We start from the raw sequence: 21007 nt of genomic DNA, 5'->3' as shown, positions 1-21007 counted from the left end.
TTTCACAGCTCTTTCCATCACACGCTTCCTGTCTGTTAATCTCCTGCCTTTTAAACTCATCAGCCACAGTTTAACAAAGATTCACAAAATGAATCAAGATCTTCTTTCAATAAAATAAAACTCTGTTTCTGTTTGGATGTAGGATGGAGAGGACAGTGTGGCAAAAATAGAGTATTTCCCAGACGGTGGAATCATGGATCCCTCCTACTTCCCATACTATGGAAATCTAGCACAGGTAAGACAGCAGATAATGATCTAATATTCAGGAGGCTTCTTCCATGTACAGTAACCTTCATTTGCTTTTAGCACAAATACATAAAAAGGGTGAAACACCAGCCTGATACACAGAAATAATGAAACTGGTCACTCTGTGCTTTCTTAACCTCATTACTTACTTAATTTGATAACATGAGTTGAACTGAAGAACAAAGATGAAACATATTAGTGGAGCATACAGGATGCAGAGCATGGCTATGTGCTGAAAGGCTGCAGAGACCTGGGTTTAATTCAGCCTGGACCAAATTTCCTGCCCATTCTCAACCATTTTGTCCAATAAAGGCTAAATATATGAAAACACTAGAGGCGTTTTATTTTGCTATGGAGATCACACCCTGGGATTTTCATCTATAATGGCCTGGATGAGCCAAATACAAACAAAACTACAGTTATGGTATTTGGCCCTAAAACACAGCCAGACATTTACTCTGGGTGGAACTACTTTGATCTTCAGTGCTTTGACCAGAACTCGCTCTTTAAACGAATGTTTGTGTCTCCCTTTGTTCACATGCACAGAAGTGCTAAAATTAGAAACATCGTGTCTCATTTGCTTTGATCTCTGGATGTCAGATATGGACACCGAATTCACAATCCTCTTTGTTGAGTGCTTGTTCACTGATGATTGTTGGATTGTTGGAGTTTTTTATTTATACTGTTGCAGGTTCTCTACCATTATTTTATCATAAGAGTCTTGAGATGATTCGGTGCCACATCATAAGCACTTTTTTTTCTGTTCAGGTACCCTCGTTCTTATGTTGCACTTGGGTAAGGAACCAACACTCTGCCTCTTCTTCTTTCTTTCTTTCTTTTACAGCCTACTTATGTCAACCCACTGGTGGCCGTTCGGTTCAGCCTGGTCGGAGAGAAGGAAGCCAAGATCCAGTGCAGAGTGGTGTCTGAAAAGATCAGCTACGAAAACATCCACGACCCCTATGAGGGGAAAGTCGTCTTTTACCTCAAAGCAGTGAAATGAACCATGTCAGATAGTCACACAGTACCACTACTCACCTGCTAGTATCATGTATCTGGATCTGTAGGGATACTTATCAAACCGCCTTTAAGCCACTTGTATTCAACTTAAGCAGTCTATAGACCTAAGTTTCCAAGTAATTTATTAATGTTGTTGCAAAATAAATTGTAAGATCTAGAAATCTGAAGGAGCAAAATTCAAGCGTTGTGACCTCCAAATGTGTCCTTAGAAACAGTGGATAAATGTATTTAAGCAACATAATGAAGAGTCTGAATAATAACAAATAAAATGATATGAACAATTATATAGTTTTGACTATGAGAATGAGCAAAATCAAAACGGTCACTTCTGACTAATAAAAATCTGAGTAGTATCAACTTTTGGAGACTTTAAATTGTAAAGAATTGATAGTGTTATAGTTTTACACTATTTTACACACTACAGTTTAAGCACCAAATGGAAAAAACGAATACCTGCACATTATATCCTAACATGAAAAAGAGTACACAGTGATAAAGGTCTGATTTGTGGTACCTCAGCTTCCTCCCACGGTCCAAAGACACGCAGTTAGTGGAGTTATGTTAACTGGTGACTCTAAAGTGACTCTTGAGAGTGAATGGGTGTCTGTCTCCCTGTGTTAGCCCTGCGAGAGACTGGCGACCGTTCAGGGTGAAGCCCGCCTCTCTCGCCATATGGCAGCTGGGATAGGCTCTGAATTTAATAAGCTGGAAAAAAATGTTTGAGTCTTTGAACATATTTACCTTCATGAAAAATCAAATTTTAATGTCCTACATATGAGCTTATTTATATTTAACCGACAGGCAAACAGGATGGGCAACAATTTCCAGAACATCCCACGACGTGTCCTCACCTCATAGGTGTGTTGCTAATTCCAATCTTAGCCGACGGAGGGCGCTGCAGTCCTATATTTCTTTTACATCTACAGCAAGTGCGCTGCATCCCGACCAGGTGTGATCCATCCGTCTGCAAACATCAACACTCAGCAAGCATACATCAAACCCTCTGTTGCATCACATCGTGCGTAAAGTTTGATCGTGTAATTACTTTCAGCATAAATCAAATCGGAGATATATATCGACTTATGTAAGATCAATAACTGAATAATTGATCACCGAGGTGAATACAGGAAGCTGATTGGCCTCTCTCTCTCTGTGTGTCGCTCTCCTTTTAAGGCTTCAAGTAAAGTTGAGCCCTCGTGAGCTCAGAGGCAGTCAGCTGTGATCAGACCCCACATCTGGACACTGAGTGGATTACAACAAGAAACCTGCGCGAACCTGCAGCCTCGAAGGGGATGAGGAGTCGGTTTTAAAGAGACAGAAAAGTCGAGAAATAAAACACTGCGAGAATCGCCTCCATCCTCCTGATCTGTCTCTTCGTTTCAGGGCAGATCCATCCTCGCAGAGTGAACATGCAGCAGCCCGAAACCCCGCAGATAAGTCGGCAAACTGCGCCTGAACCTCTGGATCCAACAGGTACACCTACAGTCACTTTCTCAGTCAACAGACCTGAAAATGTTACCTTTTAATTTATTTTATCTTAAAGGTTTTTATATTATTTTATCTTTTAGATTTATATATATATATATATATATATATATATATATATATATATATATATATATATATATATATATATATAATCTTATTTATTCATCTAGGATTATTTGTCCAGGAAGCGTTTATGTGTAGTTAAATATCTGAGGAAAAGGTTGGATAACTCCTGCAGAGTTTAATTCTCAGATAAAAGGGACTTTATGTGAGACAAGTTCAGGAAAAAATTGATTTACTCACATAGTTTTATGCTTTTCCTTTTTTTAAATCCTGCTTTACTGCACTGTCATTTAATTTTCACTCTACTGTTCATTCATTGTTTTCCTTCTGTGTAATAAAAATTTCCTGAGCATGTCCTTCTAAAGAAAAACATCTCAAAAATGAGATGTGCTGCAAATGATAAACCTACAATAATAAAGAGACAAATGAAGGTGCCTTGACATTAACATGAGGCATTTCAGCTGCATGATTGCAACAGTCAGCAGTCTAAACCATCACAATCAGGCGAGTTGGGTGAAAGATGTTTCCTGAGTGTGTTTGAATGTAAAAGAGGTTTTCTGTCACCCTGCAGCTCAGTACCATCGTCGGAGGAGAACTGCTCTGTGGGTGACCATCTCTCTGCTCACTCTGGGTCTGCTGGTGCTGACCGTAGGTCTGATCTCGGCCACTCGCACCGACAACGTGCCGGTCGTTGGACTATACCCGGGCATAATAGTGAGTGGCGGTCACCTTTACTCAGTTAACGTGCTCTCAGTCATGAAACAGACATTTCTGCTCCTCTCTCAGACCCTTCACGTGTATACTCACAGTTTCTGCTTTCTGTGCCCTGCAGTTGAGTTTCGGAGCATTTCTGGGTATTGTTGGCATCCACCTGGTGGAAAACCGCAGACCTATGGTGAGTGTGCTCCTCTTGTCAGATTCAAATGCGGATGATGATTTCAGTTATTCTTGTCCTCCAACACCTGTTTGTCTCCATGTAGACCTCCATATTCTTAAATCAGACCTCAAATAATCAGAAACTTTAAAAAATAAACTGACTGGTTATAACATTTCTGGTTTGATATAGGTATAAGTTTTTACTCCCATAAAAAAAAATCCCTCAGATGAAGTGACCAATATCCATCCATCCATTTTCTTCCCCTTGTCCAATTCATGGTTACCAGAGGCAGGGTAAACTGGACAGGTCAACAAAAACAGAGTCAAAGTGTTTTCTATCCAATATTCACACCCTGTGAATGCATCAGGAGCAACTCAGAGTTCAGTATCTTGCCCAAGGGTACTCTGCCATGCACACTGTAGCAGCCAGGGATCAAACCACTAACCTACCTAATTAGCACACGACCTGCCCCACCTCCTAAACCACACCTCTATTTCAAGAAATGATATCTAGCACAGGTTTTTGGAGGATTTTCTGCATCACTGGCTGATTACAACCAAATTATTTGCATAAGGAGGAGCTGCAAGTGTACTTAAAATTATGGTGCATGTCTACATATATTTACCCTCAAACAGAAGCATCAGTTAATGTGTGTTTACATCACCACAGCCTTGTTGGGGGGTTTGCTCTCAGGTGATATCTTACATATGAGTGATTTATTCGGTGTATGGGAACATCTGGCTCAGTTATGTAAAATGTGAAGTTGGTCAGCTTCAGTCACATGCTGCTAGTTTGCACCGGTATGGCTTCATCACAGACATGTGGGTGAAGCAGGTGAAGCTGCACTGAAGCCTTTTTTTTGTGCGATTTCTGTCAGCTTTTTAATCTCCATCACACTCATCCTCTAAAAATGAGGCTTTGTTCCTGGAAAACAGGATATATATACATCACAAATTAAAGGATTATGTTACAAACTTTACAAATTCCCTAAACTGTTTTGTGGGAATTTGCTCTTATGAGCACGAAGCAAATCGGATTACTCACGGGAGGCCTAATGCATCCTCGGTCCTTGTGCCCGGGTTAGTGTGCGTGACAGGATTTGCGGTGAGAGGAAGTGAATATATTTTTCTCTGGACTTCAGTGACAAGAAGAGAAATTGGGTTAGTATTGGTCAGTTGCTGACAGCGCCCCTTTATTTGAGGCAGGGACACAGGTATTATATCCTCACAGTGGCTCTCTGTGCTCAAAGAAACGATCATGTTAAATGATTCAGGAGTGGTGATTACAGGTAGGCCTGTCTACAGAAAGATTAGAGCTTCTGAAAAACTCCACAGTACATAAAGTGGATTTCGAATGTGAATTAGGAGGTTTTAAAAATGGCCACAGCGCTGAGCTGTTTGTGTCGGCTGCCAACAAGGCCAACGCTGCCTCAAGACCAGCAGCAACCAGAAGCTGCGCTGTGACATTTAAGTCGGCCGGTCAGGATCACATTCACAGCACATGAAACCCAGCATGAGACTAAGTGTGTGACATCAGTGAGGTACCACTCCTCGTTTTTCACCTGCAAGTTTGTCCTGATTTTAACGCTCAGCTCATCCAGCTGTCGAGCTGAGGTCTGATTAGTTTTCTCAGCTGCTTCGCTGGATAACAGAGGTTATTCGGGCTGGCATGCTGGATGTTGTAGCTCTGTAACCCTCACAGGGGAATTCCTCAGTATTTAAATTCAAAGCAGAGCCTTGGTAGTGACTGTCAGCCTTCAGTCTCTCTGAGGCTCCTCAAACTGAACAGCAAGAAAACTAAACTGTTCCTGCTCTGGAAAGTGCCGGACCTCCTCTTTGACGTCTCATCATTTTCCCGAGGTCAGCAGCCCATGTGTCATTCTGGACTCCACCCTCTCCTCCTCACCATCAAAAATCAAATTCATCTCCAAATCTGCCTTTTTTTTTACCCCCTGTTGATCTCCAATCAACCATCGATTTCAAATATTGCAACTAAAATCATTCATGCCTTCATCTCCTTCCTCCTCGACGGCGTCCTGTTTGCTTTCCCTTCCAGACCTCTGGACGAGCTGCAGCATGTTCTCACGGCGGCACATCTCGCCCCCACCCTTACGCCTGACTTAGACTTCTGAAATCTTTTTAGAGCCTAAATAAGCGGCTGGCGTTGTTGCCACTGTTGTTGTGGAGGTAAGAGAAGGAGGGCTCAGCTAAGTGCTTGTAAGATTAAAGCACTGTAATCCAGTCGGGGGCGGGAAATTATGGCCCCACAGGCATAAAAATATTTCACATTTCAGTGTGCTGCGTGTGGAAAAGTGCGTAAGTTGATAAAGCTAGCTGAATGTAGGCTGATTGGATCCTGGTCTAGATTACTGAATGGCAACGGTGATAAATGACCCTTTGTCATGTTTGGTTTCTGAGAGACTCGGTATGATAAGGGTGTTTTCAAACCACAGAAGGTGTCGAAGCTAAAGCAAATATTTGATTACACAGGGTTTTCTTATTAATGGAGGAGTACGGGCGTGGTTGATGACGGGTGTATTAAAGCTGCATTTGAGATGAGGGCATCGGATTTTGTAAAGACATTGCTTCTGCGTTTGGATGTGTCCTTTTATTTCATTTCTTTGGTTTTTTCTGGTGCGTGAAGGAGCTCCTGTCTAATCAGGGTGCAAATAAAGATAAAGGTTTTGTAGATAGGAGGTGAGGAAATCTGCCCCCCTCGCTGTAGTATAACAAACAATGAATTTAGCAAGAAGCAAACGATCCAACAGACTTTGTGAGTGAGTGAATGGGTGTATGACGCACTCAATTAGGCCTCCGGGTCATCAGGTCTCAGGTAAACGTTTGGCTATAGCAGCCGTATTTGTCAAATGATCGTGTGCTAAAGGGAAGTGAGTTAGATTCAAGTAAACTGTGTCCTAAAACAGATCGATTCTTTTTTCCTGTCCCTGAATGACTGCACCTGAATTTCTGTGTGTTTGTGTGTCTGTGCTGTGAATTTTTCATGTGTTGTCCAGGTGTCGTGGACCTGGTCAGATCACATTGGCTCTGCAGTGTATCGTATCTGATCTGGTCTACCAAGATATCCTTGTGCTTGTTCACATATGTAAAGAAATGTAGCATCTGTGTGTGTGTGTGTGTGTGTGTGTGTGTGTGTGTGTGTGTGTGTGTGTTTGCATGTGTGTTTACGGCCCACAGGGTCCAGTATAAACCTGCTTTTAAAATCTTTATAAAGATCTGCAGTCCTCGTTGTTTCAGTTCTCAGACTGTGTGGATTTAAATGTGTGGACAGCAGGAAAGACACCGAAAGCTGCCGTCTCTGTCTCTCTGGCATCACTCCCAGCTCTGTGCTTTAAACTTTAATGGTGTGATCGCTGGTCTACGGTGTCTCTTATAAGGCATACGTGGCACGGCTCTCACGTAGGTATCTTCTTCCCTCTTGCATCTGAGGCTTGTCCTGTAACACGAGAGCTGGCTCGCAGAGCGAGGCCGCTCATTAAAGAACAACTAACTGTGCCACAATGCCGCGGACACCTGAGAGCACCGGAGCCTGCCTCGCTTCCTGGGTTGGCCAACGCTTTTGGTCCTTTGACTTCATACAACAGCAGATGAAGATTTTGATGTGGTTTGAAGAGAAGTGATAAGCTCATCTACTGCAGTCAAACAGAAGTTTCCTGTTTGAATGAAGGTTTGTAAAATCAAATCAAATCAATTCAAATTCAAATTCAAATTTTTATTTGTCACGTACACAGTCATACACAGTACGATATGTAGTGAAATGCTTGGACAACTGCTCGTGACCTAAAGAAAACAAAAAAGGAAAAGGCTATGAATAAGATAGGAAATAAATATGAAAAATTAAAAAGGGTAAATTTAACTAAGAAGGAATAAAATATAAATTAAGGTTAAAAATGAAATAACTGTACAACACAAATTAGAATGAAGGGTAAATTTAACTGGGAAAGAATAAGATAAAATATATAAATTAAAGTTGAAAATAAAATAACTGTACAACAAAATACACAATATAGAACTATATAAGAATGTATGAAGAAATCTAAATATAAATAAATATATACACAATAACAGCAGCTGTACAAGTATTAACCGGAAATGAAGAATATAGTGACCAGTGTTGTGCAAAACCAAAGTCCAGAAAGTCCAGTGTGTGTGTAAGAACCATATGTGTGGGTCAGTACTGTGTGGTGGTGTGATTGAGAGACCGTATCGCCTGCGGGAAGAAGCTCCTCCTCAGTCTCTCTGTGTTGGTCTTCAGGGAGCGGAATCGCTTTCCTGACCTCAACAGAGAGAACAGTCTGTTGTTGGGATGGCTGAGGTCCTTCACGATCTTCCTGGCCTTGGTCCGGCACCGCCTGCTGTAGATTGAGTGCAGGTCAGGGAGCTCGGAGCGGATGGTGCGCTCAGCTGACCGCACAACCCTCTGTAGAGCTCGTCTGTCCTGCATGGTGCTGTTCCCGAACCAGGTTAAGATGTTTCCCGCCAGGATGCTCTCTGTGGTGCACGAGTAAAAGTTCCTGAGCACCTTGGAGGGCAGTTGGAAGTCTCTCAAGCGTCTGAGGTGGTAGAGACGCTGTCGGGCCTTTTTCACCACGGTGTTGATGTGACAGGACCATGACAGGTCCTGCGTGATGTGAACTCCGAGGTATTTGAAGCTGTCCACTCTCTCCACTGGGCACTCGTTGATGACGGGGGTCTGGTAGTTCCTCTCCTGCTTAGTGCTGAAGTCCACTATCAGCTCCTTTGTCTTACTGACGTTTAGAAGGAGGTTGTTCCTCTGGCACCAGTTCTCCAGATTCCTAATCTCCTTCAGGTAGGCCGTCTCGTTGTTATCAGAGATCAGGCCCACCCAAATCAAAGCAGCTAAAATGAAATTTTATAGCAGTTTTTATGCACATTAGAATTCTCAGGTGAGGTTGACATACTAAATAAAAATAACAACAAATGATAAGTGGTAAAAGTGACCAAAAAAGTATTATATAGAAAATACACAGACCTATGCCTGCTTAACTTTCTTTAATGCAAGTATCTATTAAGCCAATCTCGTGGTAGAAACTCAAAGCATTTAGGCATGTAGACATGATCAAGATGACCTAGTGAAGTTCTACAGCTGCAGCAGACAACACTGGGTGGTCCTGTCAGATAAAATGAACAAGGCCCACCAAAGTTGGACAACAGAGGATTGGAAAAAAATTGCCTGGTCTGTCTGAGTCTCAATTTCTTTTTCAACATTCAGATGGAAAAGTCAGAATTTTGCATAAACAGCATGAAAGCAGGGATCCACCCTGCCTCGTATCAGCAGTTCTGGCTGCTAGGGCAAATTTTCATGGCACATTTTGGGCCCCTGAGCTCAAAATGAGCATTGCTTAAACGTTACAGCCTACCTGATATGGCCATCCCTTTGTGAGCACAGTGTACCCATCTTCTGCTTCCACCAGGATAACACGCTGTGTTGTAGAGCTCACATTAGCTCAAACTGATTTCTTGAACATCACAATGAGTTCACTGGACTCAAATGGCCTCCACAGTCACCAGATCTCGGTCCAATAGAGCAGCGGTCCTCAACCCCCGGGCCTCGGACCGGTCCGTGAGTCGTTTGGTACCGGGCCGCGAGAGTTGAGACTCAGGTGTGAAATGTATGGTTTTCAGGGGTTTTATCGGTTTTCAGCGTTATTTTGTTATCGTTTTTATCGTTAACTCGGTTTTCCTGGGTCTTTTCACGTGTGTTATGAATAAATCTTCTTTTTTTCGGTACCGGTACTAGTTTTATTTTGTTGTATTTATCCGCGACACCTCAAAGGCCGGTCGGTGAAAATATTGTCAGGCATAAACCGGTCCGTGGCACAAAAAAGGTTGGGGACCGCTGCAATAGAGCAGCTTTAGGATGTGGTGGAATGTGAGATTCCCATCATAGATGTGCAGCTGACACACTTGCAGCAACTTTGTGATGCTGAGATGTTGACATGGACCAAAATCTCAGAGGAATGTTTCTAGCAAACTTTGAAACTTCCATGTCAAAATTTGGAAAATTAGACAAGGACACAGAGCTGTCTGTGGTTTTGTGAGGAAGGGCAAAAACAGCTAAATCAAACATGCACAGCTAACTGCTTTATCACAGAATAAAGACAACAATAAAACAACAGCAGTGAGACGAGCAAATTACAGAATATCTATGAGGCAAAGAAAGAACAAATATTAAAAAACACTAAGTGAATATAAAAGGCTCACACAATATAAACATGTGTGTCTTTATTTATTTATGTAGCTGAGAATCTGCTATAGTCTACATTAGGACCTTTTCGGACTCATCTTTAAAAATGTGGCAAAAAGCCACCTGGTTGGAGGTCTGACACTTTGGGTGCAATAAACGCACATACTTTTCCGGTTTTCCAGTTTTGAAGGTTGATCTTCCCACCCCTGTTAGTGTCTGACTGACCTCACCTGTGCCTTCTTTCCCTGTTCATTTTATGCGTCTTCTCTCCCGTTTCTGTCCAACTGTTGATCCCTTTTCCTCGTGATCTAATTCAAAGTAAGCTAAAGGGAAAGCTCTCTCTGTCTATTTGTTGAATAAAGCTTTACAAATGTTAATGACTCGTCCAGCCACGTTTCATTTTGTCCTTTGTGACGGACTGTGAAGCGTGAAAATCTGTCTGTAAAAAAACCCTCCACTTCTATCTGCTCTCACACATCCAGTGTGATAACAGGCTTCACTGCCCTCAGACCCTGTAATGTTTCTTTATGACCACACGCTTCACGTGGCTCGTGTTCGTTACCCCGGTGGCCTCTCCCATAGGCACTGCCGGTATCTCACACGCTGCCGTCCTCATGGTCACCTTGCAGCTTCCGAGAGGGTCGTATTTTACCCAACTGGCCGGGGGACGATTGCTTCTTAATAGAGGTGTGTTCAGCTGGTGACATGATAGCACGCTGGACCACTGAGCAGGGGAGGAAGTCCTTGCAGAGGTCAGCAACTTTGCTTACATAACCTGATAGGTATCTTTACCCAGGTTGTAAAATTCCTCATTTTATGTTATTAGTGTGTGTGTGTGTGTGTGTGTGGGGGGGGGTTCCTCTCTGTGTTTCTTTCTTCTTCTTTTTTCCCTGTCCTGTCCAGCAGTTTAGCAATCAGAAGGCCAGAAAATGCCAAACAGATTTACTTTCACAAGTTGAGCGTAATGGCATTCGCTATAATGGTCCACTTGATAGCTCTATTTTATTGGGACTTTATTTGGATTTTTTACTTTGGATTGTTACAACCACAATGGACAAGACCAGGGGATATGAAAGAAAGAGGAAGCTGGAAGGAAAGTTAATAGAAAGACAGGGAGAGAAAAATAGAGGAGAAGAAGAAGATGAGAGAGAGAAAACACTGAGAATCTGCTTCAAACAGCAGAGAAACCACGGCAACAACCAACATAAATAACAATGACATTGTTACTGAGAAGCACACAGTACTAATAATACAAGATATTTTTAGAGGCAGCAGCAGCCCAAGATAGTGTGTGTCTGGGTACCGGTATACGTTAGCACTTGTGTTCATGAGGTTTCTCCATGTAAGTGTCTAACAGTGGGTGTGGGAAGCCACAGCCCCGCCCTCCAGGACCTGAGGAAGGCATGGAGGGGACCTACACCTAGCAAACCTCCAGACGCCCCAAGCCCTTACCCCCTCTATATTGGTTAATGCTAAGATTATTTTTATTTTTCCAGTTCATGAGGTCTTCTTAGAAATGCATAAGGCGGACTGTGTTCATCTCCATAATGACATCATCTAAGTCGCCAGAAAAGCAAACTGAAGGGGAGGCTGGAGCACTTTGATGGGTTTCACATATCCAGCACCAAAACATGAACAGGTGGACGGAACCAAAGAGCACGGATGTAATTGTCAGGTGTTTTCCCTTGACAGCGTGAGCAGGTGTTAGATGACATAAAACCCATCATGAACATCCATCGACCTGTGTAGTGCACTCTGTTCGTGATTTTGTATTGTATTAATTGGAGACTGGGATTTCTAGTCATTTAAAGACTCAGTCATTTTTTTTAAAACTCCCACCATGCTGTCAATGATGCTGTCCTGAGATGTATTGTAGCCTGTTGGCTAAGATGAAGTGGTGAAAGTTAGGCAGACCTTGTCCTCCTCTATCCTTGGTCTTCTGTAGTGTTTTTAAGCTAATACATGGGGCTTCATCTTTCCAAAGGGTGAAGGTTTACTCTGGATCATTGAGGATAAATGACTGATTCTTGGCAAAACCATTATTTTTATTGAAACGACCCTTCCCATGAGTGATATGGGTAGTGACTTCCATCTAGCTAGATCGTATTTGACTTTCTTTAAAAGTGGGATGTGGTTTAATTTAGCTAAATCTGTGAGCTTAGAATAAACAATAGCTAAATATTTAACTGGGTTTAGTTCCAGCTGTACTGAGCCTGTTCATTTCTTCAAATAGTCCAGTCTGACCAAGTTGATTGCCCCCAAAAACAAGTAATCTAGGCATCCTCGTCTGGAGCCAGCTCCATGCACATTCGATGTAACAAACCATAGTTTTGTGTGTGTGTGTGTGTGTGTGTGTGTGTGTGTGTGGCTATGCAATGAATGAATGAAAAAATAACTGATGTCCATCAGGTGAAAGAAGGTGTGGAACCGGAGATTGGGCAGGTAGTGTATTCACTCTATAGAGTAACTGTACTGTTGATAATGTACAGGGAGTGCAGAATTATTAGGCAAATGAGTATTTTGTCCACATCATCCTCTTCATGCATGTTGTCTTACTCCAAGCTGTATAGGCTCAAAAGCCTACTACCAATTAAGCATATTAGGTGATGTGAATCTCTGTAATGAGAAGGGGTGTGGTCTAATGACATCAACACCCTATATCAGGTGTGCATAATTATTAGGCAACTTCCTTTCCTTTGGCAAAATGGGTCAAAAGAAGGACTTGACAGGCTCAGAAAAGTCAAAAATAGTGAGATATCTTGCAGAGGGATGCAGCAGTCTCAAAATTGCAAAGCTTCTGAAGCGTGATCATCGAACAATCAAGCGTTTCATTCAAAATAGTCAACAGGGTCGCAAGAAGCGTGTGGAAAAACCAAGGCACCAAATAACTGCCCATGAACTGAGAAAAGTCAAGCGTGCAGCTGCCAAGATGCCACTTGCCACCAGTTTGGTCATATTTCAGAGCTGCAACATCACTGGAGTGCCCAAAAGCACAAGGTGTGCAATACTCAGAGACATGGCCAAGGTAAGAAAGGCTGAAAGACGACCACCACTGAACAAGACACACAAGCTGAAACATCAAGACTGGGCCAAGAAATATCTCGAGACTGGTTTTTCTAAGGTTTTATGGACTGATGAAATGAGAGTGAGTCTTGATGGGCCAGATGGATGGGCCCGTGGCTGGATTGGTAAAGGGCAGAGAGCTCCAGTCCAACTCAGACGCCAGCAAGGTGGAGGTGGAGTACTGGTTTGGGCTGGTATCATCAAAGATGAGCTTGTGGGGCCTTTTCGGGTTGAGGATGGAGTCAAGCTCAACTCCCAGTCCTACTGCCAGTTTCTGGAAGACACCTTCTTCAAGCAGTGGTACAGGAAGAAGTCTGCATCCTTCAAGAAAAACATGATTTTCATGCAGGACAATGCTCCATCACACGCGTCCAAGTACTCCACAGCGTGGCTGGCAAGAAAGGGTATAAAAGAAGAAAAACTAATGACATGGCCACCTTGTTCACCTGATCTGAGCCCCATTGAGAACCTGTGGTCCATCATCAAATGTGAGATTTACAAGGAGGGAAAACAGTACACCTCTCTGAACAGTGTCTGGGAGGCTGTGGTTGCTGCTGCACGCAATGTTGATGGTGAACAGATCAAAACACTGACAGAATCCATGGATGGCAGGCTTTTGAGTGTCCTTGCAAAGAAAGGTGGCTATATTGGTCACTGATTTGTTTTTGTTTTGTTTTTGAATGTCAGAAATGTATATTTGTGAATGTGGAGATGTTATATTGGTTTCACTGGTAAAAATAAATAATTGAAATGGGTATATATTTGTTTTTTGTTAAGTTGCCTAATAATTATGCACAGTAATAGTCACCTGCACACACAGATATCCCCCTAAAATAGCTAAAACTAAAAACAAACTAAAAACTACTTCCAAAAACATTCAGCTTTGATATTAATGAGTTTTTTGGGTTCATTGAGAACATGGTTGTTGTTCAATAATAAAATTATTCCTCAAAAATACAACTTGCCTAATAATTCTGCACTCGCTGTAGATCAGCTCTTCCCAAACATTGTGTAAATGAACGAGGATTAGAGAAAAGGCTCAACGTTCTGAGCACTATCAGAATAAATCTTACAGAGGTGCTTGACGCGCCTTTGACTGTTTTCATGTAGAATTAAAAAAAAACTGCTTTAAAATGTAGCAGATTAAATTCAGAGATACGGTAATGAAGTAAATTACTTCACACTTTACAGTTGCATGTCAGTAAAAGGATTCAACTGAATTACTTTCCCATCTTTTTAATGTTTCTTCCCCAAAGCGGCTCCTGAGAGTAGAAAACCATCTACAGTATGCCGCGTGTCTTTAATCTTTTACACTATTTGATTTTTCAGTATCAGGGGAGGTTTGGGTGGCATGGATATTTTATGCGCTGGCAGCTGGTGCTAAGGTAATGTGAAGTAATGCAGTTGTCAGGCTCTATTGTCTCTGCCGTTGGCCTCATCTCCCACTTGCAGCCCATAAAAGCGGAGCCATTTAAACCGCTAATGAAGCAGAGAGTCTGGACCAGTGGCAGATAAAACCCACCCAGAAAAGCTTATATTCTCAGCCTGCCTCTTATTTCACTTTGCTCAGGAAAAGCTCAGAATTAATATGCCTTCGTATCCATTTTTCCCCAAATAAACGGGACAGTGTAATCATCCGCAAACCTGTTTTGCTAAAAGAGTTTGATGATTTATGGAAAAGAAAGAACACAAAACAACATCCTGTTTTAATACCTGGAGCTGATTGTTGTGACCATCACGATCTACAGGGTCCAAGTTACAGACCCCATACTTGTTTCTGTGGTTGTGAAAGGTTCCTCCTCTAACGATTCCTTCATTTAGATCCAGCCTCAGTTTTCAGTTCATAAATCTGCTGCGATTGTGATCAGCTAACCTCTGGATCAGCTTGCACGTTCATCCCAATGAATGTTGTCTCAGCAGCTTTAAAGCTAACGCTAGCGTGTTCACCCTGAACTGGGTGAACAAAGAAATGGCCGTTTTTATAGAAGTGGTCCCCCCACCAACTGTTTCCATTTTCTTCTGTCATTTTCTAAATGCAAATTCAATCTTTTTCAAACTAACAGACAAGCTAGCAAAGATCCCCTTTTACATAGTCTTTAGACATGTTTTTACTAGCAGCCTGTCATAAAAACACACAGTTTGTTCTGATTTCCTTAAACTGAATCTATAAAAAAATGTTCACAGGCATAAATAGTATTTTTGTGCCAACAAGATGACTTCTAAAGTGCGACTAACCAAAAACTGAACAATTGGAAGACAAAAGACGGCGATCATAACAACTTCCAGCTTGTTAGAACTGCACAAACTATATTTTATATTCATTTATATACTGTTTTTCCATCTATGTCTGTACTTGTTGCCCTCTGTAAAACAGTAAGCCACTGATGCCAGATTATAATAAGCTACAAAAATATTTTTATTTTTTTCTTGCTTTTTGGTCTCAAACTACAACTACCAGAGAGAGAGAGAAACTGTGTTTCTGTGCAGGAGGTTCAGTCCTGGAGGAGCGATTGAACAGACAGTAACCAATGCTCGATGATAAAGTTTATGATCAGACATCTGTGATCAGCCAGCTGGGTCTGCTGGGCTGTGTGCGTGTGTGATATTAGAAAATGATTTTATCTAACAGAAGAAGCCTTATAGGAGACCCACGTGTGCGCTGCATTGTTCAGTTTGTCTGAGAAGTACAAATTTGAGTTTAGGATTCGGCTTTGTTTTCTGATGGTTAATTAGGGGAAGCATTATGTCAATTTGATGTCCTCACAAAGATGTGAAGACGAATATGTGTGTGTGTCTGCGTGTGTGGGAGAATTGGACTGACCTTGCTCTGTCCTGCGTGTTGCTTCTTCGCCTGTAAATCAGCCACAAAGCTCCTCTGTGCTGGCAGAGCGAGAGTCTCTACATTGCCTTTATTGCCCTGCAGTCAATCAGCAGACATGCCAAGCTTAAATATGTGTGTGTGTCTGTGTGTTGAGTTTATAAAATCTTGTTTTTGCTTTTATTTAGATATACATGCATGCAAATAACACAAAAACACAAGCTGCACCTGCTCTGATAGTTTTGTTTTTGACTTACTTCTTATTTCTGTTTTACTAAATCGTGTCTCGTGACTCTCCTCTGTGCTTTCCTCCCTTCGCTTCTCTTTAAGCTGGTGTCCTCGATAATCTTCATCAGTGTCGGAGTCATCGTTGCCTGCTTCTGTGCCATCGTCGATGGGATAATTGCTTCAGACTTTATTGTAAGTATCACTTCTATTTGACATAAACTCAAGCAGGCATCCTCACAGACGGGGTTTAACCACACATGCTGAGATCAAAAGGTCAGATCAAGAAACGTGTGGGTGCAAGGTAGACCAACTAATCTCACCCTGCAGCGAGCTGCTGTGCGACATGAAAAGCTGTCAAACTTTCAGGATACCAGGCCTGATTAAATTCTTTGTGTCACAGAAACTTTGATGACAACAATAAATCAGCTGGGATGTGATCACCAAACACTCTCACAGGTTAAATCAGAGTGTAGAGTTTAGCTTGTGTGCATTTTGGTAACACTTCACAACTAAAGGTGTAATTTCAATGTATTTTATTTGAAATTACATTGTAATTATATTTGCCTACACCTGTTTAAAGGTAGAAACACTAGAACAACAGAGTAACCAGTCAGGTTTTTATAGGAAACAAAGAAGTAACTACATAGAATTACATTAAATAGAAATGTTCTTCCTCACCAACTGTGATCATCCTAATTACATTTTAATTTCAAATAAAACACATTTAAATTCCATTCATTTACAGGGGAATTATCCCCTTTTATAAAGTATTTCTCGCAGTTATTTGTGTAAGGAGCCTCTACTTCCTAATGAGAGTTTCAAAGCTGGACCCCGTCCCCGTTATCGATCCCCGGGTGCTTATCAGACCTCTGCAGATATATTCATTTTGTGATCTCATGACTGTAAAAGTCACATTTATTGCACAGTCAAGCTCTGGACAGTAAGAATGATTTTATTAGCCTTCACGTTGCATAAAGTTCAGTAAGGGTTTTATTGAACAAGGTGGGTTTTGTGCACCGGGTAGAGCGGACGGTGCGCTGCAGCAGGGTTGCGGAGGATGTGATCAGGATGGATGTGTAACGGCTCTCTTTTTCAGGACATTACGCGTATGCAGAAGGGCATGTGTGACTTTCACCCCAGTGGATCTGGCTACGCCTACGACAGCTACTACACTGAGGTGATTCTGATATATGTGTAAACCCTGTGCCCCTCTTTCTGTCAGTGTGAAGAAGTTTAAATACACATTTAATAAAGTGTCATCTCAAGAGTGCGCCTCAGTTTTTCTACATGAGAAATAAACGCTGCTGTAGGCAATGAAGGAAATCTCCCAGCACAGCTCTCTGAGCTTAAAAAACACAAATAAATGTGTAAAAAATGTTTTCATAGCTCTTATTTACTTGATTTTTTTATTTACTTTACTGTGTACACGTGGTGAAATTCCTATAGCAGATAGTGAAAAAACAGCATTTATCTGTAATTCAAATGTTTATCTATTACTACATGACTTTGGTGTAGTATGAATGGAAGTGGGGGAGGTCTTCCTCAGTAGGACAAACTTATAAAAATACAATTAAAAATGTACGCCTACTTTCACATTTTCCAATAGTGACCAGATTAAAGTCTTTGCTGGGCCTGTTCTGAGCCCCCCAGCCTTATGTTTGACACCTCTGCTTTAAAGAATATACCACAGTACTGATTGTGTGCTCTGACAAACCTTTTAATGCTCAGTTTAAACTTTTGCAAAGGGTGCTGTGACACCTAGTGGTCAAATGATGTTACTACACAGATTTACTGGCTCACTGAAAGCAACAGCTTTCCGTCTCCCTCTGCAAATCAAATAAAAAGAACGTAGATGCTGTGGAAGCAATATGTTGACAACTTTGTGTGTGTGTGTGTGTTTGGTTATTGGTCCATGCAGTTCTTGTTTATCTGGTTTCTGCATCTGCATCTAACCCATCTCTCTCTAATTTATCCACTCTCTGGAGCTGCAGGTGATGTGCCACTCTTTTGAGAAGTCATGCAAGCTGAAAGTGAGGAGCAACACCTGCTACTGTTGCTACCTGTATAACTGCGAGAGGTGAGACAAACTCAAACTGCAGGTCTGCAGGCCATAACACAACACAGGTTTGTGTTAATTAACCATTTCTCTCCAGTTTAGTTTTAGAGGAGCTTTTCTGCAGGCCATGTTAGAATACCGGCCAACCACTTTTTTTTCTGTTTTCCAGTTATGAGCTTATAGTCTTCTAATAATAACATAGAGGCCAGAGAGCAGCAGGAAAATAGCATCCCAGACATGAGAAAGAGCTCAGAGAAACCCTGGAAATTTCAGCTCTTTCTTGTATGACAGCCAGCTCTTAAATCTTGGATATTTTAGCCTAACACACACACACACACACGCACACACACACACACGCACACACACACGCACACGCACACACACGCACACACACACACACACACACACGCACACACACACACACACAAGAGAAAGCGCTTTCAAAACATTCTCCCTGTGCCTTTGACCGCGTTACCACTCAGTCATAAGCCGATAAAAGGCTGTCTGGAAATAATAAAGCAAGAAAAAGTGATGGATGGTGTAGGAGACTCTTTGTTTTCTTGCCATCCTGGAAGGTTTGGGATAAAACAGTCTGGGATGTGAAATGGAAACTACAATAAGAGCCATAAAGCAGAACTTAAATAAGTTACACCTGCGATTTTCCTGCCATGTCACAACTTGTCCTTATCTTCCAGCCTGTACTCCTCACACTACTACGAGTTCACCGGGGTCAGCGGCTGCTGGGATGTGGTCCAGCTGTACCGCCTGATGTGGACCTCGGTGGTGCTCAACGTGATCGGCTTGTTCCTGGGCATCATCACCGCCGCCATCCTCGGCGCGTACAAGGATATCGTGGTGAGGAGTCCAAGAGGATTTAACTCACTCTGCCCCCACTCCCTCCCAAAAAAACAGAAACCCAAAACTTTGAATTCAGAGAGTTTAGAAGCAGTCACATGCTATGATTGGCTACATGCTTATTTGGTTAAATAAACGCATCAACTTTGAGCAGTTTAAACTTCCTGATGTGTTCCTGCATCTGTGTAAATGTGTGTTAACCGGTTATTTTAACAGCAGCTTGTTTTTAGTGATCTCTTTACATAAAGCATGTTTTACCCTTTCCTCCAGCAGAAGCCTGCTCTTCAGATCGCTCCCAGCCCAACGCCAGCACCTCACATCCTGTACAACCCGACCCAGCACATGCTCACCTACCCCAACTTCTGTCCGTCTGGGCAGGCTCTGCCCGCCTACCCCAACTACCCAGTATCCATGCAGGTAGGAGCTGAGGCCAAAACTAAGAGTGAAATACAGGGAGATGCACTCGCTACTGAGTGTACATTCCTGCCTACTAGCACTCTAGTATCAAAACAGCTGGTGATGGAAGTGAACTAATGCCTGTTACACATGAGCTGAAAGCACAGCTGTAGCTCATAACAGAGTCGCAGCAGATGTTTTGCACTGGTTACGTATTTCTGATCGATGGCTCAGGACTGATCTTTGCTGATATTTGATATCTCTTTGGCTGAACTTCCACATGCCTTTGCAGCCAACCACTTCCTGTTTCTCCTCCTCTCCCACAGCATAACACCAACCACCAGGCACCTGCTACTCCCCAGATGCTCCCTCCTGGGGGAGGCCCTGTCTCCTCCCCCTCCTCCTGCCCGTCTGAGGAGAACCAGAGCCAGCTGCCCTCTCAGGTTCTCCCCCAGCCACAGCCTCAGGGAGCCACCCAGGACCCAGGAGGCTACATGCTGACCCCCAACGCTCCGGTGCTCTATGCATCCTCCTACAGCGCCTTTGAGAAACCTCCACCTTACGCCTGCTGAGACTTTAGACAAATATGGAGAGCGTGCTGCAAACACCTTCACCTGGTCAGACTGACTGTAGCACAAAACATTTCAGAGACAGAGATTTCAATGATTTAAATGCTGCGTTTCACGTGTGTCTAATAGGTTTCAAGTGAAGTCATACAGAGATTTATGGTTATGTAGTGTTTAATATGTAGACATGAGTCCTTTTAATATGTAGCCATCAAAGGAAACTTGCTTATTCACTCAGTACCACACAGCTCTGAAGCTCTGCACGGCAGCAAAAAGACCAGAAATGAGGGAAAAGTACCAGCACCTCTGAATCTGCTCGATTATTAACAAGTTTTCTCTTAAAAAAGACAAAAATTGTGAAGTGAAAGTGAATAAGCAAAATTTCTCAAGATGTCAAAGATTCTTTTAAGCCTAAGACTGGCCTTTGGAGGGCTTCAAACTGAGTTTAAATACTGACTGTGGTCTGGTTTCTGTTCTAAGTTGCAAGTCGTCCTGTGTATCGTCTCATTATACTGTACAGTTCAAAGGGCTTTCCTGAGAGTAAATTATGTTCATGTAGCTGTTATTTAATTATGTTTGTGTGATTCATTTAATGTGCACTTTACAGTCGATATGACCTCTGAGTTAGTGATCGATGCATGGGACTGCTGGACCTGTAAAAAAATGCATAGTAAGGGCTTTATATTGAAAAAAACTTCACCTTTGAAGGAGTTCAACACTGACAAAAATACGTTTATTTGCTGTAATATCCGAGGCAGAGAGCCTGAAAACGGGTCTTCAAAGACTTTGTGTAATGTCTGTCCTCCACTTTTCAAACAAATCCAGGCAAACGGGTTTCAGGTTTTCCTGTTTTGGCCTTCACTCATCGGAAAAGCAAATAAGTTTATTTTTTCCAAAATGTTGAACTTTTTTTCAGTGCTTCTGTTAGGTTTTTTTCACCTCAAAGGCAGACCGTGTAACTTCATAGTCTCATCATCTTGTTACATTCATAAGCAATAAAGCACAGCTCTGCATAACCCAGTGTGCTGCGCTGTAGTTCTGCTTTTTTCAGTGATATATTTGCTTGTAGTGACTGCTGTTATTAAACTGTAGAGTGAACCTACTGT

The 21007-nt window shown here is 42.2% G+C and overlaps 1 protein-coding gene across 1 annotated transcript; it reads left to right on the top strand.

Annotated features, from left to right (window-relative positions):
* The first annotated feature begins 2462 nt into the window (after window positions 1-2462).
* tmem255b (transmembrane protein 255B) lies at window positions 2463-20921 on the top strand. Its single transcript, XM_085452233.1, has 9 exons — window positions 2463-2739; window positions 3389-3531; window positions 3650-3712; window positions 16131-16220; window positions 17125-17205; window positions 18020-18105; window positions 18780-18939; window positions 19210-19356; window positions 19662-20921. Exons 1-9 carry the CDS (start codon window positions 2676-2678, stop codon window positions 19905-19907), a joined length of 1080 nt encoding a protein of 359 aa, XP_085308359.1. The 5' UTR covers window positions 2463-2675; the 3' UTR covers window positions 19908-20921.
* The last annotated feature ends 86 nt before the right edge of the window (window positions 20922-21007 follow it).

This window comes from Copadichromis virginalis, linkage group LG1 (genome assembly GCF_057382275.1).
Source record: "Copadichromis virginalis isolate Kocher_CV1m ecotype Utaka linkage group LG1, C_Virginalis_male_GT1.1, whole genome shotgun sequence".
NCBI lineage: Eukaryota > Metazoa > Chordata > Actinopteri > Cichliformes > Cichlidae > Copadichromis > Copadichromis virginalis.
The sequence above is the reverse complement of the archived record's forward strand: the minus strand, read 5'-3'. Positions and strand labels throughout refer to the sequence as shown.

Coding starts and splice junctions, on each gene's coding strand:
- tmem255b (XM_085452233.1), top strand. CDS start 2,676: ATGCAGCAGCCCGAAACCCCGCAGATAAGTCGGCAAACTGCGCCTGAA. Junction 2,740..3,388: donor TGAACCTCTGGATCCAACAG/GTACACCTACAG, acceptor GTCACCCTGCAG/CTCAGTACCATCGTCGGAGG. Junction 3,713..16,130: donor TGGAAAACCGCAGACCTATG/GTGAGTGTGCTC, acceptor CTTCTCTTTAAG/CTGGTGTCCTCGATAATCTT.